At 45.7% G+C, this 23,125-nt stretch overlaps 1 protein-coding gene across 3 annotated transcripts; it reads right to left on the bottom strand.

Moving 5' to 3' along the window:
• Positions 1-380: 380 nt before the first annotated feature.
• BNIP1 (BCL2 interacting protein 1) lies at positions 381-22,088 on the bottom strand. 3 transcript variants are annotated; one of them, XM_058546158.1, is made up of 7 exons: positions 21,981-22,088; positions 19,344-19,436; positions 15,418-15,509; positions 13,028-13,129; positions 11,777-11,895; positions 10,430-10,548; positions 8,266-8,330 (listed from the first exon to the last, which is right to left on the bottom strand). In XM_058546158.1, the coding sequence occupies exons 1-6, from the start codon at positions 22,062-22,064 to the stop codon at positions 10,478-10,480; spliced, it is 561 nt and encodes a 186-aa protein (XP_058402141.1). In that variant the 5' UTR covers positions 22,065-22,088; the 3' UTR covers positions 8,266-8,330; positions 10,430-10,477. The 3 variants fall into 3 exon arrangements, with proteins under 3 accessions (XP_058402125.1, XP_058402141.1, XP_058402133.1); XM_058546142.1 differs by lacking the exon at positions 10,430-10,548 and having other exon boundaries at positions 381-8,330; XM_058546150.1 differs by lacking the exon at positions 8,266-8,330 and having other exon boundaries at positions 8,348-10,548.
• Between the last annotated feature and the right edge of the window lie 1,037 nt (positions 22,089-23,125).

Below are 23,125 nucleotides of genomic sequence, written 5' to 3'. Positions count from 1 at the left end.
GGGAACTGAAAGGGGAGGATCGCTAAGACATACTGATGAGGGTGCAAAACTGGGTGCACAGAATTCTTCCACTTGTGTAATTTTACACAGTTTTTACATACGTACATATAAACTCAGACATATATACTTGAATACAGGGGCAATATTCAAATATTTAACCACTAGTAGAGCAGGGCACCACCCAGTTAGCATGGATGCTGGCAGATACGCCACGTTGCTACATCCCAGCTGAAGGCTAAGCCTGCTTTTGTGGATACATAAGAACATTTTTGGAAGGAGATATAAGAAGCTGATGGCACTGATTACGTATTAATTACGGAGCTTTTGACTGAAAGTAAGATAATACACAACTAATACTCAACAATAAGAAAACAATAAAAAATGGGCAAAATATTTTAATAGATACTTGACCAAAGAAGATATATGGATGGCAAATAAGCACATAATATCATTAATCATTAGGGAAATAAAAATTAAAACCACAATAAATACTGCCACACACACACCAGAATGGCTCAAATTTAAAAGGCTGACCGTACCAAGCGTGGGTGACGATGTGAAATAACCAGAACTCACTCACACTGCTGGCGGGAACGTAAGAGAGCGCAAACACTTTGGAAAACAGTTTGGCCGTCTCTTAAAAATTTAAACATACACTTATCATATGATCCAACCAATACACCCCTAGGTATTTTACTTAATAGAAATGAAAGCATAGATCCATACAAAGACTTCTGCATGAATGTTCATATCAGCTTTACTTGTTATAGCAAAACCTGGAAATAACTGTAATAGCCACTATCCAGTTCAGATAAACAAACTGTGATAGATCCATATAATTAAATACTACCCAGCAACCCAAAGGAATGAATTGATTATTGATATTGATACATTCAACACAAATGAATCTCAAAATAATTATACTGAGTAAAAGAAGCCAATAATTATACTGAGTGAAAGGAGCCACACCCCCAAAATAGTATATACTGTATGACCCATTTATATAAAATGATGAAAAATGCAAACTAGCCTATAGTAATAGAAAGCAAATCAGCGGTGCCCAGAGAAAGTGCGAGAGCAGTTGGGGAGCAGTGAGGGCACGGAGATTACAGGGGGTCACAAGAACACTTTTAGCGACAGTGGGTATGCTCATTTTCTTGATTGTAGTGGTATCAAAACGCATCAAATTGTACAGTTGAATTATGTGCAGTTTATTATGTATCAATTATATCTCAGTAAAACTACTTTGTAAACGCACCCAGCACAGACTGTAGCCAGAGCATACGCTCAGTAAGGTTCTGGAATGGATTGGATGGGGGTTGGGGGGAGGTCATTCCGGAAGGCAGCCAGGAGCTTGCAGAGTCTAACAGCACACCCCCTTGGTCCTCTAATGCACTGGTTCTCACCCCTGTTGAGGTGGTGGCAGAGAACGCCACGGAAGAGCCGCCTCCCACAAGCCAGGAACACCTCTCTCCAACACCATGGTATTCGTCAGGAGCACTCCTGTCTTCCTACCAGTCAAGTTGTCAGATGAAAACTGATTGGCTATTCCTCATTTTTCAGTCTGTATTCATTTGCTACTTGATGGATTCATTTTATCCAGGAGCACTCTTTGCCAGCAAACAAGATTGCAGGGGGAGGAGAGGAGCAAAAATTTAAGACTAATAAAAAAGAGAACATTTTACACTGAGCTACTCTACTCATTGACTTTTTTTGATGGATTGGGAAAGATGCCAGTTTGCCCCGGCCAGCTCTGTCCCTCTCAGCCCTTTGCCATTTGAGAAACCATACTGCATCCTTGGGTCCTGATTCCTTGCCAACCCCAGCATCCTCTTCTTTGCCTAGGCACCATTCCCCCAGATAAAGCCCCAAAGAGAAAGGGGAATGAGGCCACGGGCTCTTGATTAGGAATGAATGCAGCAGCCCTACGGGTTACTGTGTGACTCTGGGCTGAGCTCTGTGCTTTAATCCTCCCAGCACCCTCTTAGGGCTGTTGGCCAACCCTGTGTTCCAGATGAGGAAACAACGGGGGCGGGGGGGGGGGGGGGGCAATCCCTTGCCCCGGGGCGTAAGGCCAGGAAGAGTACAATTAGAACCCAGGCCTCTCTGCCACCAAAGGCCACACTTTTGACCACTGTGCACTATGGTTCATTGAAAACACAAATTGACCAATACCACGGGCCCTGGGGCTTTGTTGTTGGGGACCGAGGGAGGGAGGGTTGATAACACTCAGCCCTCCCCTGCCGCAGCCTGCAGCCCTTCATTCCTGACAACACTGCTGAGCCTCCCTCTGGTATCTCTTAGATTAGTCCTCAGCTATTTTTATTCTGCCCTTGCTTAGGGAAGAAACACAGCTTGGGCAACCCTCAGGCAGGGCCCCAGGGGAGACCAGCATTAGCCAAGGAAGAAAACAGAGCTTATTTTACATTATACTCTCTTTTTTTTTTTTTTTTTTAAAGCATACGTAGTTTTATTTTTTTTATTTTTATTTTCTGTGAGGAAGATCAGCCCTGAGCTAACATCCATGCTAATCCTCCTCTTTTTGCTGAGGAAGACCGGCTCTGAGCTAACATCTATTACCAATCCTCCTCCTTTTTTTTTTTTTTCTCCCCAAAGCCCCAGTAGATAGTTGTATGTCATAGTTGTACATCCTTCTAGTTGCTGTATGTGGGACGCGGCCTCAGCATGGCGGGAGAAGCGGTGCATCGGTGTGCGCCCGGGATCCGAACCCGGGCTGCCAGTAGCGGAGCGCACGCACTCAACCGCTAAGCCCCGGGGCCGGTCCCTCTCTTTTTTTTTTACTGTCTTTTTTCCTTAGAAGCATCTCCTAATTGAGTCACCCTGCTACACTGCCTCCAGCAGGGCCCTTCTGAGCGCCTAAATTCACCGGCACAATGTATGTACTGATACCTTCCTTTCAGAACAATGTTGACAGGTATCTGTTGAAGGAAGTCTCATCGCCTGGACCAGGTGGGAACGAATGTCAAGGAGAGGGGCTTGGTGAAGGGAAATGGAACGCAGGAAGGGGAAATGGGAGGCACGTCAGAGAAGATGGAAGCCTGGAGAAGGGCAGGCTGTTTGTGGGATGGCAAGTCAGGGACACGCTGAGGGGAGGAGCCTCAGAGACACCCGGATGGAGCTTACAGAGGGGTGGGAGCTCTCCTGAGAATCCCCAGTGGAGCTATAACTCTGGAATTACTGAGGATGATCCTCTAGACGATGACCGAAGCTGTTGGGGCATGGATGGCCTGGCCTTTGAAAGAACATATGGAGGGAGAAGAGCCAAGATCTAAGCCAGCATTTAAGGCTGAACAGAAGATGAACGAAGAAGAGTGAGAGGAGTTGCCAGAGAAGCAAGAGGAAAACCAAGAGCGGGTGTGTCACAGAAGCGGGAGGTTTCTGGGGAGAACTAGCGAACAACGGGGTCAACAACTGCCGAGAGATGAGGAAAGGTGGGTGCAGCAGCCTCCAGATGAGCGGCCTGGGGGTAACTGAGGACCTCAGCAAGGCTTGTTTTGGGAAGGGTGATGGTAGCCAAAGCCAGATTGAAGTGGCCTGGGGAGCAGGAAGGGAAGAAATGGAGACCCGTGTCAGAGTTGGGCAGTGAAGAGACAACAGTGGCTCATGGGGGAAGCAAACTCTTCCGCATCCTGTCCAGAGGAAGGCTCTCTCACCCCGCAGATCCCACACGGCACCCAGTGCACAGGCACTGCTGGCATTCTGTGTTGTCCATAAGGGCACAGGGCCTCACATTTCTGTGCAGTCCTCGGGTATCTGACATAGTGGGAACTCAACAAATATTAGATGCTTTTGATCACGGTGATGATGACAATAACAATGACGAAGAAAAATACAGAGTCTCGAAGATCAGAAAATCTCCTTTCTTGGTGATTAAAAGCACAGCTAGACTCCCCAAGAAGCATCCCTGGTGAGAGCGCCTCCTCTCTCTGGTCGTTCCCTCTCAGTCTCATTTGCTGCTTCCTCTTCTCCCTTTGCCCTTTTCTCTATACTCAAATCTCTGGGTGATTTCACCCAACTTCTTGGCTTTAAATTCCATCTATACCCCAGAGACTTCCCAATTTATCCCTCTATCACCCTGACTGCTCTCCCAAACTCCAGACTTACACTGTGACCCGTGTACCTGTCATCTTGACCTGGGTGTCTAATAGACATCTCGACCCAACGTGTCCTCAACCCAACTCCTGATCTTCCTCCTTCAGTTACGTAGGCTAAAAACCTCATAGTTTCTTGCTCTCTTTCCTTCAAGAATGACATCCATTCCTTCGGGAAACCCTATCCTGTTGGTTCTATCTTGAAAGTACATCCAGAATGTGACTACTTCTCATCACCTCTACTGATATCAGCCTGGTACAGCCACCATCATCAGCCACCTGGACAGCTGCGTTGTCCTCCTAACTGCTCTCTCTGCTCTGCCCTTATCCCGGTGCACTTTGTTCTCAATCCATGTCATATCAAGTCACTCCTTTGCTCAAAGGCCCCCAGAGGCTCCCCATGTCCCTCAGAGTACAAGGCCAATCCCTCCAGTGACCTACAAGGCCTTTTATGATTTTGTCCACCACTGTCTCTCTGACCTCCTGTGTACTTCTCCCTGATTCCTCACACTCTGCTCTATCCACACTGGCTTCCTTGCTATTCCTCAAATATGCCAGTCATGCTCCCATTCTGCACCTAATTGCAATGTGGGTTTTTTTCCCACACCACCAAGCAATTGTCCAACATCAGCTGGGTGTTCTACAATTCAACTTAATTCTGAAACTATCTACCTGGAGATAGTGTCAGATCCCACAGGTTAAGGGCTCAGTCCTCCAAGACTGCCCTCTAACCCCCCACTTCAGAGGCCAATCACAAACCAGATTGTCACCTGTGCTTTTGACCAACAGGCTATAGATTGGAGGTTCCCATGACCTCCTCCTCCTTGGGTTCCATTAATTTGCTAGAATGGCTCACAGACCTCAGAGAAACATTAAGATCACTTACAAGATCACCGGTTTATAATGAAAGGGCATAACTCAGGAACATCCAGATAGAAGAGATGCATAAGGCAAGGTATGGGGAAAGGGGGCGGAGCTTCCACGCCCTCTCCGAGAGTGCCACTCCCCCGGAATCTCCATGTGTGTTCACCAACCTGGAAGCTCTCTGAACCCTGTCCTTTTGGGGTTTTTTGGAGGCTTCATTACACAGGCATGATTGATTAAATCACTGGCCACTAGTGCCTGAATTCAATCTCCAGCTCCACTCCTCTCCCCTCCCCAGAGGTCAGGGGGTGGGACTGAAGGTTCCAACCCTCTCATCACATGGCTGGCTCCTCTGGCAACTAGCCCTTATCCTTAGTGCTTTCCAAAAGTCACCTCATTAACGTAACAAAAGACACCATTAGCACTCTCGTCACAGAAAATTCCAACGGTTTAAGGAGCTCTGTGCCAGGAACGGGACGAGCACCAAATATAAATTTCTTACAATAATTTACAACAGGCCTTTGCTCTAGCTGGTTGCTGTGCGGACCTCGGCTGTCCACATGGCTAAGTTCCCCTGCCTCAAGTCTATGCTCGAATCTCACCTTCTCAATGAGACCAACTCTGACCACGTTACTTAATATTGCAAACCTGCCCCCACGCCTACGCGCCAGCTCGTCACTAGCCGGCTCCACTTCCCCCCAAACACTTACCTTCTAACGTAATGAATGACTGACTCAGTATGGTAATTGTTTATCATCTGCCCGCCTTCCCCCACATAAGTTCCATGATGGCAAGCACTCCTCGTTTTGTTCACTGTGAATCCCTAACACAGTGCCTGGCACAAAGTAGGTGCTCTATAAACACTTCTAGAATGAAAGATCTCTTGACAACTGCTCTATACTTTTAATTCCTTGACTGTCAGCTAATACAAAATGTGGAATACAAGTTTGCCTTACTGTTTAACAGTGAAAACTCAGGTCATTCATGAAATGTCTTCCCAAAACAAGATATATAGGTAAGCTTCGTACATTTGTATTTTTTTAAAAAACCTGTTAAAAAACAAAAATCCATAAAAGCATTTCACACAGACTGACGGAGATAGTCGACTTACAGCAAGATGATAGAGCGAATGTGAACACTGCCCCCTCATGGCTGAACATGGAGATGGCCTCGTCCTGCACAGCCAGCCCGCGTGGGGACGACTTTTAACCCTGGCAGCTGATTGGAGTTGTAAGATAAAATGTTATCAGTGACATTTCAAAATGGGTCAAATTCAATCCTATTTTCAGAAGCAGGCAAGTAAAAGAGGAATAAAGTGTCAAAGGGAGAATTTTTAGGGAGTACAGAGCCCACATATTTCCATATTGTGAGGAGGATGTTGACAATTAGCGGGAAGTAATAAAGAAAAATGTTAAGACAAGAAAATCCTAACTTGGTAACATCCATCTGCTGCACTTACAGCTGGAATCTGAGTGGGAATTTCCCATCTGTGCTTTATTCTCAGCTTTAATTTGACTATAAATAAGACACATGCGTGCACAATTTGCACTGAGTGTCTTCTGGGGCCAGAAATTGTTTAAGGATGATATATAAAGAGGGAGAGAGTGTGTGTGTGTGTGTGTGTGTGTGCGCGCGCGCGCGCACGCACTCAGAACCTACACATTAAACTAACTAGTCTGAGATGTACAGCCAATCTCTTATAACTTGGTCCCACCACAATCTGGCATTCCATAACTGAGGCCTTAACTGTTAACACCCCCTGCCCAAACAGATCTAAACAGAACTTCCAGTGCCCAGGCCAGCTTTCCCTAAAGCCCCTGGCTATTTCCTGCAGGAAACCTCAGGGCCCAGTGTCCTGGAGGTGGCTACATTTGGGAAGCCCATTGCTCAGTCAGACAGAAGTTGCACTTGCTACTTTACATTCTTGTTTGATTCTCAAATTGACTCCCTGAGCATCTATATGGACTATCACCTCCTATTTTACAGGTGGGGAAATTGAGGCTTAGTGACATAAGATAATTTGCCAAGTCATGTGGTCCATTAGTAATAGAGCTAAGACTCAAAACCAAGTCTTTGAGCCAAGCTTCAAAGTCCATGTTCCTTCCACTTTCCCCTCTGCCTCTACATTACCCCTCTGAGGCTATAATTAGTGTGTGTTGGGGGGGTGGGGGCTGGGATTTCATGTGCAAGGTCAGCCAGGCCTACAGCACAAGGAAAAACGAACATCTCCAGCCTGGCCTAGCCCAGGCCCTATCCCCCTGGCCTCAACAGAACTCAGGCCCAGACAGGCCTCAGCTTATCACTAGCTTTGCTCTCCCTGGTTATATTTAGCTCTGGACCTCAAAGAGAAAGGCGTGGGCTGGCCCCTGAGACACTGCACACTCCCAAGCCAGGCCAGGCCACTGTGCGCAGAAAGAGGAGAAGGCTGTCTGCCTCAGCCTTTTCAGATGTTGGGTGAGCCACCTCCAGTGGGGGCTGTTTGCACGCTCCTTCCTTAGACTCCGAGGGATCTTGTTCTTCTTGCTCCTTGAGGGAAGGACCATGGCTGCTTTACCAACGTATTTGTAACAGTCAGCAGTGTCTATAATCCACTGTGTGCAGCTGCTGCTTAATAATTCTTTGTTTAACGAACAAATAAATGATTTAAGTTTACGTCCTACAAATCTGAACATCACAAAAGAGGCACACAAATTCCCAGAGGTATACCTTATACAACCAAATGCATTTCATTCTGCTAAATACAGTCAAGTTTATTCAAGGAATGGATTTGAGTTTTCATCGTCTTTCTTCCCCCGCTTCTCTCTTCCCTCCACCAGACCTGGCATTAAAGCTACAGTGGGAGAGAGAGAGGAGAAGCATCAAATCCTGGAGGCTGGCCTCTGAGTGCCCTACATGGCAGCCACCCATAGTGTGCGATGGCTCTTGGAGTCCCTGTGGCCTGTAGGTATCCTGATGACAGGCCTCTCCTTGCTCTGCTCGCCCTTTAACAGCCAGCCACCTGCAGAAACCTGGGGGGCTGTGTCTCCATTTGACCTGCTGAGCAACTGGATCCGACTTGGGGTGCGTGGATGGGTTTGGCAGCTTGGGCCAGGGCTCAGGAGCACGGCTGGATCCTGACACTGGAGCTTAAAGGGCAGACGCTGGCAGCACTCAGATCTTACAAAAATGGAAAGAGCCGCTTTTTTACAATATAGAGGACTGTAGCAAGAAAAAGGGCCAGGGCAAGGAAAATGAGAAGCTTGTCTGTCAGTTCTCGGCGATTATATTTTGTGATGAGCTTCCGGCCCAACTGGATGGTCCCCGACATGGACTTAAATTCTTCATTTGCATCCAGGAGAGTCCGTGAAGAACTGACTGAAACAAAAGAGGGAGGAAGCCTGCCTCAGAGACTGTAGAGCACAAAATCCAAAGACTTCGCTCTGCCAAATGGATTACCAGCATAGAGCACTGCACTCCGGAGCAAGTTCCTCTGGGCCAGAAGCAAAGAATGTGAATAGGGACAATCCAAAGGAACAAGGGAACAAGGACATAACAAGGAAAGGCACCTCCCTAGGTCCCAGCCAGTTCAGAGTGACACGGCTGTTTACATACAATGTCACAGGGCCATAACTAGGAGTCCTCTGACATGGATATCACTAGGGAAAAGGGCAGAAGAGGGTTCCTTTCCTCACTGCTAGCCTCAGCTTTCTGAAGCAGGCAGGCGCTGCTGAGAAAAACCAGGAGCCACAAAACTACCCCGGGGGATTGTGGACAGGCACTGCGAGCTCTGCATGGGGGCAGAAACTGGGAGGCACCGAGACTTTCCACCTGTGAGGTGCACCCTGCCTGGACACCTGATGGTCAGATCTGCTCTTTGTGGGACCATGAAAGCTTCGGCTGGGCCCTGCCACAAGCCCTCACACATATCAGTCCTTCTGTCCTGGGACAGTGGCTGTAGCTTTGGAGATGTGACACCTGTGCACTGGCCACTGTGTGAAACCTAAGAGGAGGCACATAACCCCTAAGGCTCATTGTGCCCAGGCGTCAAATTTACTTCTGAGTATGGCTATCTGGGCCTGACAACTGGGGAAGGTTTACCTGGCAAGACTCTCCTACAAAGCTGACAAGCCGTCATCGGAACAGCCGCAGAATGCAACATGTTGTTAAGCGAAAAGGCGAGGTGTGAAAGAATGTGTGTGACATGCCTCCATTTATGTAAGAAAGGGGGATAAATAACATGTAATTTGCTTGTGTCATGCGCACTTGGAGGATCTCAGAAGGATATAAAAGAAACTGGCAACAGCAGTTGCCTCTGGGGAGCAGACCTGGTGGTCAGGGGTCAGGGGGGTCAGAGGGACAGCTTTCTTTCTGTTTTCCTTTTGTCCTGTCTAGGGCTGTGCAGCCCAATACAGCAGCCACTGGACACACATGGCACCTGAGCATGTAAAACATGGCTAATCCAAACTGACATGTCTCTAAGTGTAAAATGCCCATGTGGTTTCAAAAACTTAGTATGAAAAAAAAGAAATTTAAAATATCTCAATAATTTTTAATACTCATTGCATATTGAAATGGTAATATTTTACATATAGTGGTTAAATAAAATATATTATTAAAATTAATTTCATAAGTTTCTTTTTACTTTTTTTAATGTGCTTACTAGAAAGTTTAAAGTTACACATGCGGCTCACACTGTTTCTATTGGACAGCGCTGGCCTAGAGGTTTTTTCCTTAACCATGTAATTTATATTACCTTTTCACAAAATTAAAAGTTAATAAGTAAATAAAAGAAAGTACCAGAAGAAACACAGCAGCGTTTTGAAAAAGGGAGTTAAGGGGGTAAAACAAACACATAACAAAAATCCCTCTCCGCCCTCTTTCTCGATGCCTGCTGCCATTTCAAAAACCTAAGTAAGTAAGAACCTGTTAAGTAAAAACCTAGTAGTCCTTTCTTTTTAAATTTGCTTTATACAGAATTTTAAACCATGACAAAAGTAGACAGAATGGTATCATGAAATGCCATAAGCCCATCACCCATACCCAAGAACCACCAACTCCCTGGCAATCCGTCCCTTCGCTACTCCCACCCAATTCCCCCCACTCCTCTGATTTTACAGCAAATTCCAGACATCATAACCCTAACAGGATTTTTTAAAAAGTTATGGTCATAATAGGCTTTTAAATCCAAGCTGAATTTGTGAGCCATAAGGAAAGGATTAAGAACTGCCTTCTTTCTTCAATAGCTCTCTCTCCTACAAAACATGCCCCAAGAACAACCCTCAACACCCTAGAAACCATCGGTATCTGTGCACCCTTCTCACCAATTAAATTCACTGTCTGTTTCTGTGCTGGGGATGGGGTGTCCCACCACCGCCTCAGATCAGAGAAGCCCTCGACTCTAAGGTCAGGTGGTCTCCTCTTTCTCACGTTCTCCGAAGCCTCCCCCAAGGCTCAGGCCTGCCCTCAGCGCTCACTTAGAGGAGGTGACTGGCAGGTCCTGAGCCTGAATGTCCAGGTAAGTTTCAAACACAGGCAGTGACCTTGGGGACAAGCTGCTTGCTCTCCTTTTGCTTCTGCCTGTTTGAATAGTGCACTGAAAAAAACAAGTGGTTCAAAATTACAGATAATTTTTAGAGGTAATAATGGTATTGTGGTTTTGTTTCAAGATTCTCTTATCTTTTAGAGAGACATACTGAGATATCTGTGTACGATGTCTGGGATTTGCTTCAAAATAACCCAGATGGGGGCACAGTTAGGACAGAGTTGAAACAGGATTGCCCGTGAGCTGACAACTGTTGAAGCTGGGTGATGGGTTGGTGGGATTCAAGTACCACACTCTCTACTTTCGTCTCTGTGTGAAATCTTTCAAAAGTGTCTCAAGGAGTGAACTCTCTTCTGTTTTCCTACACTGAGGACCCTGGAGAGAACCGATTCTCTTCTGCGTTACAAGGGAGACACCATGGGGGCCGGCCTGGTGGCATAAGTGGTTAAGTGCACGTGCTCCACTTTGGCGGCCCGGGGTTCACAGGTTCGGAACCCGGGTGCGGACCGATGCACTGCTTGTCAAGCCATGCTGTGGCGGCCTCCCATATAAAGTGGAGGAAGATGGGCATGGATGTTAGCTCAGGGCCAACCTTCCTCAGCAAAAAAAAAAAAAAAAAAAAAAAAACGAGGAGGATTGGCATCTGATGTTAGCTCAGAGCTGATCTTCCTCACAAAAAAAAAAAGGAAGGGGGGAGACATCATGGAAAGCTGCTGGAGAGAACCAGATGGTCTCAAGCAGCTTCTGCTGTGGCCTCTGACTATATCTCTTAAAAGGAGCTCACAGTAAAAATAACATTGGGGAGTATAATTGTAAGCTGAGGTCCTAGCAGACTAGCTGGCAGTCAATACACTAAACATCTCTTGGGGCAACGATTCCCAAACTTGCCTGGCCACATGCATCCCCAGAGCCCTTGATAAAAAAGACTCCCAGGCCCCTCTCCCTGCCCTGCTGGCACCCACTCTGCAGGAGAAGGCCTGGGTATCTCTGCTTTTCACAGGAGCCCCTGGGAGCACTTCTGCTGGGGAAACATTTTGACACGTGTGTGCGGATCTTCCAGTATAACCATAAAAACCAAAACCAGAAATAAGGGCAGCGTATCCCACTCTGGGCAAGACCGTGCTGTCAAAGAAGTGAGAAGCCATACACACAAGTCAGTAAGTTTGGGGACCGAGTGGCCGAGCAGAGGCGAAGGAGTTCCCCCGGGGGCAGGTGCCGGGGCAAGGGCTCTGGAGCCTGAGTCTCTGGGAGAAGCCTCCTGCTCCAGGCCCGGCTTTACCTAGCGTCTGCACGGCTTCCTCGCTCTGCTGGACCTGCTGGGACATCATCCTGCTGATCCCCATGAGGCTCTCTGTGATGGCACTGGACGTCTGGGCCAGGCTCTCTTTGGTGGTTTTCCTAAGAGTCCAGAGTGAGGGGAGGAATGTCAAGAAAAGCCTGGCTGTAAGAAAGCCCCATATTCCAATGAGACCCTCTTTTTTTTTTAATCTATCAAATTAGTACATATTTTTTAAATGATCACAGTCAACACTGACAAGGGTGTGCTGAGACCACACTCGTAAAGACTGCTTGCAGGAACGTAAACTGATGCTTCCTTCAGTAAAGCAGTTTGGCAACATGTATTAGGAGCCTTAGAAATCTTCACGCCTTTCACCCTATTCTCATCCCTGGGAATCTCTCCAAAAGAAACATCCAAAATGTGGATAAAGCCTTGTGTTCTAAGTTGTGCTTTCATGTGTTATTTACAATACCGCAAAACTAGAAATGTAAACAAACACAAACAGGATTAGTTAACACCAGGGAATACTATATGCTGTTACAATTTTGTTTAAAGAGATTTTTAAAACACAGGCAAGTCTTTGTGCTATAATAATACACGAAGGGCCGGCCCCGTGGCTTAGCGGTTAAGTGCGTGCGCTCCGCTGCTGGTGGCCCGGGTTCGGATCCCGGGCGCACACCGACGCACGGCTTCTCTGGCCATGCTGAGGCCACGTCCCACATACAGCAACTAGAAGGATGGGCAACTGTGATGTACAACTGTCTACTGGGGCTTTGGGGAGGGAAAAAAAAAAAGGAGGAGGATTGGCAATAGATGTTAGCTCAGAACCGGTCTTTCTCAGCAAAAAGAGGAGAATTAGCATGGATGTTAGCTCAGGGCTGATCTTCCCCACAAAATAAATAAATAAATAAATAATACATGAAGAAGAGCAGGATACTAAGTTTTATATATGGTAAGATGATGACTTTGTAAAAAATATGGAAGAAAAAATAATGGGAGGAGGTAATATATTAAAATGTTCGTAACGATTATGGCTTATTTTCATCTTGTAATTCATATTTGTCTTCATTTTACCAATTTACTAGAAATAAGCACATATTTCTCCCATAGTTTAAAAAAATATTACTTACATAATAAAATTAAATACCAACTTTATGCTGAAAACAGGAGGGGGTTCCCTACAGTGGCTTTGTACTTAGCCAACTGTTATCTATTCTATCATCAGAGCCCAGAAACACAAAAGATGGATACCTTTGCCTTAAGGGGTCTCCTCCCTGGAGAAGTTCTGCTTTCTCAAGACTGTCGATAGCAATTTTGCAAGTAAGATTAGCTTTCCTCCAGGAGGTCTGATTGCTGGAATCAGAAGGGTCACGCGTGAGTTTCTGTTGACTCCACCAGGCTGTCAGTCAGTTCACGTCACAGCAGTTCCTCCTTCCGGCAGGGAGTGATGCGGAAGGCACCCACAGAGTCCATCCCCACCTTCTGCCACCTCCTCCTCTTGGTTGCCCCAGCAACTGCTGTCACTCAGGCTCCAACACCTCTCGTCTGGACCCTGGAGGCTGCCTCTGGGCTGTTCTCGTCCCCCTCAGGCAGTGAGAGGGAGCAGTCTGGCCAAGGGACTCCTCTGTTTACAGCCTGCAATGGCTCCAGACTTCAGGGTAACATCCAAACCCCCAAACTGGGCACATGAGGTCCTGTTCTGTCAAGTCCTCTCTAACACTCTACTGCTCTTGCCTATGCACTGGTGGCCTCCGTTCCTTGAGAACCACGCCTCACTCATCTTTGTATCACCAGTACCTAGAACAACAGCTTCTGGTCCAGCAGCTATTCAATCAATATATATTGTAGGAAGTAGAAAACTTATAAAAGGACAGTTTTCCTCAATGTTTCTTTAAGATCTGCTGTTCTTTACCCACCACAGATCAGTCATGGACAACACGAGAACACTGTATTAGCAGGGCCCAGTTTGACATGATTTATTCACATTCTTTACCTGATCTCCCTTGTGAGAGACAACTCAGATTTGGTGAGCAGCTCCCTGGAGGTAGCAGTGCAGCCTCTGTGGATGGACTATAAAAAAGTTAACTGGGCCCTCAGAGAATCAAACTCATGTGCTAGAACTCTTATGCACCTGGCTCAAATCAATTGTGCTAACCCCTGAAATAGTTAAAAAGTCAGTGAACTGACAGGGTGAACTGATAGGGTACGTGACCTGATAGGGTGGTTTTCTAGTAGCACCTCTACGCTTAAACTCTTCAAATGAGCTCTCTGAGGCCTGAACACCATCTGCCATGCCTTTTCACACCTGACATTTAAAAAGAAGCAATTACATTTTCAAATTGTTTGCGAGGGACTTCTGCTGGGCCCCGCAATGCAGAGATGAATGAGCAAGAGTGCCTGCCCTCAAGGGACACAAATTTACTGGGGAGAAAGACAAGCAAACAAATATTTACTGTACAATGTGACAAGCACAATAACCCAGGCAAGCACAAGTACTGTTTCAACACACAATTGCCAAAGTATTAATTTCCTGCTTTCTCTCCTCTACCCTGCAACTCCACATCAAGAATGGCCATTCTCAACTTTAAACCCATGCACAGTTGATTCTGTCTGGTGTAAATTACTATACTTTATACAAGGGGTCCTCTTTCCCAAGTGTTTGTAATCTGAATTCTCTTGGTGGCCTAGGGAAGCAGAAGCCATCAAGACACAAAGTATCACCACTGAGCAAAGCACCTGATCACTGGTTGCCACTCACACATCTCCCTACTTACACTAGCCTCCACCACGCCCACATCTCTGTCAGTCCACCTCCTCCTGACTGCTGCGGGTTATAAACACAGCTGCTGTCAGCGAGGGTGATGCTGAGGAGTTACTCAAACCAGAAGCAAAGCCATAGACAAATACGGATCTGGCAGAGTTGGACCAATTAACAAGGACGAAGAGAACAGCCAGGAGGATGATGACCTAGGGTCTTCAAAAGAGAATGATCTTGCTACCAGAGGATTGGGAAAGTTGATGGAGCCCTCAAATATTTTTGTAACAACCACCCTCTTTATGATTATGGTGCAAAAGCCAAAGAAGGGACAGGTACTATTTCACGCCCTCTGGCAATTTTGTTGGAAAAGTCCCCCAATTCAATACCAAGAAATAGCACATACTTCAATTATATAATCAAGGATTAGCACATAGCTGCAATGACACTTTCAATTTAATTTAACATGACATAAGCTTATTTACATTTTTTGTTTCATTTTTTAAGATAAAGTCCCATTCAAAACTTTCTAAATTTTGTCCATTTTAAACAGGTTCACTTTCAGCAGATTTTTCTGGTATCAGTTCTCCTTTGAAAAAAGGACCCTGTATTACAAAAGCAACTGTTTGGGGGTTTTGTTTTAGAAATATAAAATATAGTATAACATTAATAAGCTTTTGTAAACTATGCACAGTTCCACCTCCCCTGTAGCCCTTGCTTGCCCCCGCTCTCTGAGAATTACTGATTTAGAGAGAACATTCAGTCTGTGTATCAAGGACACAACTAAGTCATTAAACCCAGGTTTATTAGGCAAACCCTGGCACAAGCCTCCCAGGGAGCAAGTGACCCAACAGAGGCTGCTGGCAGGAGGCCAGGCCCCACCTACCTGAGCATCTGCTTTTTGTGATTCTCCACTTCCTGGAGCAGAACTTGCTTCTCTGACTCTTTGTCTTGCTCTTTAGCAGACTGCTCAAGCTCCTTTGGGGGAAAACAGCTCTATATTAAAATGATTTTAAAAGTCAATAGAAAAAATGAAGAGCACTTCTATTTCTAGCAAGGTCACACAATAGCACTTGAAAACCCTCCTAGAACACCTAGCAATGCCATGTAACATACAATAAACATCCTTTTAAATATGCAGCTGATTTTGCAAGAAAGTAAGGACAATCCCCAGAGCCCCAAAGTGCGAAGGGAACTAAGAGCCAGAGAGGTCAGCCTGTGAGTGACACGTGGCTGTCCTGCAGTGGGGGACGTGCTCCTGTAATCTAGCGCATGCCTGACATGAAAAGGGAAAAAAAGTTGCTAACTCCGAGCCCACTGCTCCCACTCTGAGACATCATGGAAATATTAAACTGCTACATGTTTCTAAATGCTCACTCTCAATCTCTGTACCTATTTCTTTACGGACTGGTAATAAGCAGTTTGAGGGTTTTAAAGCCCAGGTAGGGACAGAAAAATGAAGCCTTGGGCCATCTGAGGCTAGGAATTGGAACTGAGAACACCACAGATCCAAGACCCACAAAGCGATACGCCCTCCGTGAACAGGTGAACTAGGAACATGTCTGTCAACCAGCACAGAGAGACAACACGGAAGCTTGGCCTTTTTTGCTGTGGGCTCTCGCTAGAGGGATATAAAATACCTCCCCTGAGAATTTGTAACCAGGGGGCTACCCTCACGCTGATTTGGGACTCAAACTCCTCCTCCCTGAGTGGCTTGAGAACCTCCATGAACAGAAATTAACATAAAAAGTGCCCCCAGACTTGCGATAATTCCAGGAGACCTGGCAGAAGCAAATGCAAAATCCTCTGGAGAGCCCGGCCCTCTTCCACCTCACCCCCAGGCTGCACAAACATCCCGCAGGTAAGGTGTGCAGAAGAGGAACGCTCACAGTCCAGATAACCAAACACCAGGAGACAGGCAGTCCGCCACAGGGTGGGGGTCAGACATAACAACCGGCAGTCTGAGCCCCCAAGAAATTCAGATGATGGAACTATCAGACTATAATTAAAGATGTCATCACACCTCAAGTCTCAAGTCATATTTGTTTACAGATTAAAACAAGTTCCCATTTTAATCAAGCTACGGATGCTAAAACATCAATGTATTAGCTCATTTGTATACTAATTTATGTACTTATATACTAATTTGCACATGCTGGTCTGTCGTGTCTGTATCCACCACTTCAACAGCTCAGAGGTGACTTCTAATTTATGGCCTCAGACACTGCTGAGGTAGAGAGAAAGAAGAACGTGAATTGGAAAAGGTCTGCCAATGTAATCAGTTAATTATTTGTTGAAAATCTAGATTCCCTACTAGAATGTACATTCTGTGAGAGCAGGACTGTATCCAGTGTTCACTACGTATATCTCTTGTACCTGGCACATATGAGGCACCAAATCACTCAATGGAAGAATGGAGGTATGGGAAGGAGGGAGGAAGAACGGAGAGAGAAATACAGAGTTTCTTCATGACAGGCTGCCTGGAAGTTCTGTCACAGAGAATCAGAGATAGTTCTAGAAGAAAAGGAAACGGTAAAGTAGTTCTCAAATTCTAGTTTAGGGGCTGGCCCCATGGCGTAGGGATTAAGTTTGTGTGCTCCGCTTTGGTGGCCTGGGTTTCAGAGGTTTGGATCCCGGGTGTGGACCTACAACACTCGTCGGTCATACTGTGGCGGGGACCCACATACAAAATAGAGGAAGACTGGCACAGATGTTAGCTCAGGGCTAATCTTCCTCAGGAAAAAAAAAAAATTCCAGTTTGAGAACAATATACAAAGACATTCACACACATATTTACACACCGTTAATGTCTAACATTTACTATATACAGAACACTATATTTTGAGGATACAAGGCCAATTCTCCTAGATCACACAATCTTGTTGCAAATACACAAACAAGACATTCATATAAGATCTAGAAACATCAAACAAATAGAAATCTTGTATATATTTCCAGGTATAAATGTTTAGGAAATGTAGATCATAACGAGGATGGGGTTATTTGTTCATTGACCAAGTGCTTAGTAGGGCCTCACTAGGTGCCAGGTATACACTGGTGCTCAAGGAGCTGATGAGGAGGAAAGGGACATAATAAATACGTAATGCATTGGTGAAGTTATTTTCATTAGTGAAGGAAATAAACACTGGGTGAGCAGGCAGATACTTAAACAGGAAGAACAAAGAAATACTTAAGGTGGTGGGTGTGGTTGGAGAGTTGAAGCCTTATGAGTTGAAGAAAGGTCTTTTAGGGAATCACTTAGCTTTAAAAAGCAAAAAAACATAGAAGTAGTCCAAATAAATGTACTTTGATAGAGAACTGTCTAAAAAAATTATGTCTATAAAAAAAGAATGAGGAAGCTCTCTAATACTGATATGGGAAGATTTCCAACGTATATTAAGTTTAAAAAAGTGGTATTTTAGGGGCCGGCCCAGTGGCGCAGCAGTTAAGTGCGCTCTGCTTCGGCGGACCGAGGGTTCGCAGGTTCAGATCCCGGGTGCACACCTACGCACCGCCTGTCAAGCCGTGCTGTGGTGGCGCCCCATATAAAGTAGAGGAAGATGGGCACGGATGTTAGCCCAGGGCCAGTCTTCCTCAGCAAAAAGAGGAGGATTGGCATCGGATGTTAGCTCAGGGCTGATCTTCCTCATAAAAAAAAAAGTGGTCTTCTAGTGTGCTACCTTTTAGATGAGAAATGGGAAAGAATTAAGAAAATATATTTGTTTTAGAATCTGAATGGAGAAACTATGGAAAGATCTGTCAGTAACAAAGGTGGTTACTTGTTTGGAGGAGGGAACAGAGAACAAACGTGGGGCATAACCAAGACTTTTCACTGCATGCTAATATTTATACACATACACACATATACATAAATACACAACAGTAACAACCTTTCAAAAATAAAAAATTACAATGATTACATCAGTGCTAGAGATGGAGGCAGAAAGAGATCAGCTAGGTTCAGTGACATTGCTGAAATTCTAAAGTGAATTCCTATGACAACAACTGCATATTTTCAAAATTACCCTTGAAAATCCCTTAGGAAGGCAACACACAGGACACAGACATACTGTTTCTCAGGGTCCAAACAGCCAGTTTTTCTACCAGCTTTGAAACAGACTGTTGTCTTCTGTTAAGCAGCAAAAGAGTTTTTGGGGGGCCTTTGGGGCCATGTCATATGAAAAGCACAAGTCTTTAAACCCCAGTTCCACATGCAACCAGACCAGGTGCCCCAAGACCCACCCAACAAGGATGGGCAGATCTGTGCCACCCATCTCACCCTCGCTGAAGGCACAGCAGCAGAACACCTATGCTTTCATACTAGTACTGCTCACTCTCTTGTGTTTTGACACAGCACATATACCATAGCTGAATTCAGGAGAGTTACTGCTCATGTGATGCAATTGGTGACTACAGAAACAGAAAGGAAGAGGCTGGGCAAAGCAACAGTAGGAAAAAAACCCAGGAGACACTGGTGATGGATTGCGGTGAATGGGCTGGAGAGAGTGCTAGAGAAGAGAAAGCAGTTGAAGTAGCTTCAGAGTTTTCAAGTTGAAAAATTCCAGGGACAATGGTGTCCCTGCCATCCACTTAAGACAGCTGGCAGTGTTAACTTGCTGTTAACTTGTTAACACAGCTGGCTCTGCATGTAAAAGTTCCTCATTTTGACCTGGATAGCAGGTTAGTACAGTCACCCTGGCTGTCTAAGCGTTCACTGAAGAACCTGGACAGCACGCAGGCAGAGGTGAGTGCCAGGACCCAGCCCCGTTCACTGCTGCCCATTCTCAGCATCCCAGTTTTGCAGCCACTCACCTGTATTCTGTGCCGCAACTGCTGAAACTTCTCTTTCACTTGAGTATTCAGTTCAGTGAGTGCGCTTAATGGTCCTGAACAGTCTCGAATATCCTAGGAGACATTGAAGAGATGAGAGGGTCTTTCTTAAGGCAACGAAATGAAATGACACCATCTGTACAGTGAGAGAGTTGGTGTAGACCACACCTAAGGTTGGCCTACTGACTGTAATTCATCCTAATCTTTGCTCTTTACCTCTGCAACACAAGCAAAAACATTATCATTTTCATTTTTCTCATCCTTCTTTAGATTAATTTTGAGCAGGTAATATAAAAGCATAAAAAGAAAAACAACTCTATATACAAGAGAATACTACTCAGCCATAAAAAAGGAATATTTGCCATTTGCAACAACATGGATGGACCCTTAAGGTATTATGCTAAGTGAAATAAGTCAGATGAGAAAGACAAATACCATATGATTTCACTCATATGTGGAATCTAAAAAATAAAACAGGGCCGGCCCCGTGGCTTAGTGGTTAAGAGTGCACGCTCTGCTGCTGGCGGCCTGGGTTCGGATCCCGGGCACGCACCAACGCGCCACTTCTCCCGCCATGCTGAGGCCGAGTCCCACATATAGCAACTAGAAGGATGTGCAACTATGACATACAACTATCTACTGGTGCTTTGGGGGAAAAAATAAATAAATAAATAAAATTTAAAAAAATTAAAAAAAATAAAACAAACACACAAAACAAAAACAAACTCATAGATACAGAGAACAGACTGGTGGTACCAGAGGGGAAGGGGGTTGGGGGACAGGCGCAATGGGGGGACAGGATCAACTGTATAGTGATGGATGGTAACTAGACTTACGGTGGTGATCACTTTGTAGTGTATACAAATATCAAATTATAATGTTGTATACTTGAAACTTTTATAATGTTATATACCAATTTTACCTCAAAAAAAGAAAAAAAGAAGGGAAGAAACACAATTCTGTCTTGACTTACGAGTTCCTAAAGTTTAACAAAACACCACCTGGCCAGTATGAAAGGCTTAAAGCAGCTTGTGTGTCCAACAAGAATGGACACCCAAAAGTGATCCTACAACTTTAGATTTTTCCAACTGGAAAACCAGGATGCTAAATTCCTGGCCTAATATGACAAGACTAACATCTTATCTGATCTTTCAAACCACATATTATAAATCACAGTGTTTACAGACATGTTCAATTTAGAATATGATTTAGAATTTGTTTCTGGACATTCAGAATTACTAGGGCCAGGATTTAGAGCAGGCTCTGGAGCTAAACTATGTGGATTCAAATCCTGGCTGAAGCAACTTATTAGCTGTGAAACCTTGAAAAAGTCATTTGAGTTCTCTGAGCCTGAGTTTCCTCATCACAACATTACCTAGCTCACAGACCACGGATGTATGTGAAGTGCTTAGCAGAGGAGCTGGAACAAAGTAAGAGTACAATAAATCTAGCTATGATCAATCTTTCTCATTAGCAATCACGAGAGCCCAAATGTTAGAGAGTACAAAAGGGGATTTAAGCAATTTAGATTATGTGAAAAAGTGATTTCATTTGTATAAATCCTAAATTTATTTTACTAGAATTGGCCCAGAAGTTTTGTAGTTTATACATGGGAGACATGAAGTTCAAGAAGTTAAAATGTTTGCATCAAGTGTCCTCACTTGTTCTCTGGCTCACTCGTAAATCACACTTCCTTGCACCCTACGATGAACCACTTATTTGGTTTATTTTGCGTCTGGTTTCCCTGAGGAGTCCTACTTTCTTTCGCTTTTTGTCGAAGCTAGTTGCAAACTCTGAGTCTACATCCAATGCTTAGTAACATTTGTTGGAAATGGAAACGCTTTCCCTTAAACCAAGCTTTAAGACTCTTGGTTTCTTTTTGCTAAACTCAAGGAACCATTTCTCCATTCCTACCTCTTGCCTGTGTCAACTGGTTTATTGCACTACTGCCTTCCACCCTTAAATGGCCTAAGGCAACGCACCTCAATTACCCTATTAAACCGAGGAGTAGAGGCTCTCTAAGTCCCTTCTCTAGGCTGACTTTCACTATCTGCCTTCTGACCTAGGCCTTGGCAGTCTACGTGATTTCCTCATTTCAAAATCCCCACTACGGTCCAGGTTACGTTCATTTCCCCGGTGCTTCCAGCGCCAAGTAGCCTTGGGTGCCACGAAGCACGGGACCAGCGGAGCTGGCCAGCAGGGGGCGGGGCTCATGGTCCCAGGAGGCTACCAGATGATGGAGAGGGCGGTGTCAGAAAACAGGGCCAAGCAGGGTGACAGGTATGTTGTGAGGCGCTCGGGGGCGAGGCGACGATCAGGGGTATGTGTGGGAGGGACCAAACGGGGCCACAGGGGAAGCCTGGTCAGGGGCGGGGGACCCGGGGGTGTCCCGGAAGAGGGCGAGCCGACAGCACTGGATGGAGGATCAAGGCCAACGGTCAAGGGGACGGGACTCAAGCGTAACAACAAGGGGATAGCCGGCCATGGCGTGGGGCCAGCGACCTCGGAGACTTGACCAAGCGGGGAGAGCTAGGGAGTGAGACCACCGAGCTCACAGAAGGCCAGCGGAGCTTGGACTTAGGGACGCTGGGGCCCGGCAGCGGTCTCGGGAATTAGTACCTGGATAAGCGCCTTCACCTCCAGGTCGAATTTGACAATTTCTTGGTTGCAGATCCGGACGTGGACATCTTGGGGAGCCGCCATGTTGGGGACGCCAGCTACGGGCAGCGACAGTGCCCAAGTGCAAACGCGTTCTCGCGCCCCGGCCTTCCCTCCCCGCCCGGTCTCACGGCAGCGCCCCCTAGAGCCCGGTCTGGGGCGTGCGAGGGTGCCGCGCTCGGTGCTGGGGACTTTCCCTGACACGTCGGGGACTCAGCCTCTCCTCTTGGCGTGATCCTAGTAAAACGCAGAGGAAGGGAAGAGGGAATCGAAGAGCGTTTTAACAGCGTTTAACGTTCCCCATCTTCCGCCTATCAGCCATTCTAATGACTACATATTTTTTACATGGGCGGGGGAAAGGCTGGAAGAAAAGTATCAATTGGGATATTTCTGGAAGGTGGAATTAACAATTTTTTGTATTTCTTGAAACTTCCTTGTGTTTTCATATCTTCTACAGTGACTATGAATTGTGGAGTAAAAGAAAAAATGGTAAACGTTGTTATTATTACTTTTTTTAGTGTCTGGAATTCAAGGCAGGCCACTAGTCCAACACATGGTCCGAGGGATCTTTCTAAAACGCGTAACTAATCAAGTCACCTCCCAGCTTGGACCCCTTCTATGGCTCCTGGCGGTTCCCTTTTGTGTACAACTGGATTTATTAAGTCTACATCACCCGAGTAGTTTTGGTGGATTAATGTAGTTTTGATGGAAATAATTAAGAGCAGACCCTCAACAAATGGAGGCTCTTTCATTTTACTTTTATTATTAAATAGTCCCAAGTTTCTTAGCTGGTCCTCAAGGCCATCAGCCACCTCACCCAGCCCCACCTCCTCCCGAGATCCTTCAAGCTCTTTTTGGATATGTAGCCTTGGAATGTGCTGTTCCCTGTTCTTGAATGCTTTTCCCCACTTGCCCCCAGCCCCATTCACTTTTGTTCACTTCAGTTCAGCAAGCATAGATTGTGACACCCTGAGGGCCTAGCTGTGTTTCTTTTAATCCGCACAACCACGCTTGAAATAGGTGATACTCCAGTTTTACAGACTGGGAGATGGACTAAGAGTAGATCAAAACAAAGCAAAACCGGACATCCCTGCCCCACGGTACCC

Source organism: Diceros bicornis, chromosome 1, assembly GCF_020826845.1.
Source record: "Diceros bicornis minor isolate mBicDic1 chromosome 1, mDicBic1.mat.cur, whole genome shotgun sequence".
Classification (NCBI taxonomy): Eukaryota; Metazoa; Chordata; class Mammalia; order Perissodactyla; family Rhinocerotidae; genus Diceros; species Diceros bicornis.
The sequence above is the reverse complement of the archived record's forward strand: the minus strand, read 5'-3'. Positions and strand labels throughout refer to the sequence as shown.

Bases quoted from the DNA above. Each gene is read 5' to 3' on its own strand.
- BNIP1 (XM_058546142.1), bottom strand. From the start codon at position 22,064: ATGGCGGCTCCCCAAGATGTCCACGTCCGGATCTGCAACCAAGAAATT. The intron at 19,437-21,980 runs GTACTAATTCCC...AATGTCTCCTAG, and splicing joins AGGTGAAGGCGCTTATCCAG to GATATTCGAGACTGTTCAGG. The intron at 13,130-15,417 runs GTAGGTGGGGCC...TTCTGATTCCAG, and splicing joins CACAAAAAGCAGATGCTCAG to CAATCAGACCTCCTGGAGGA.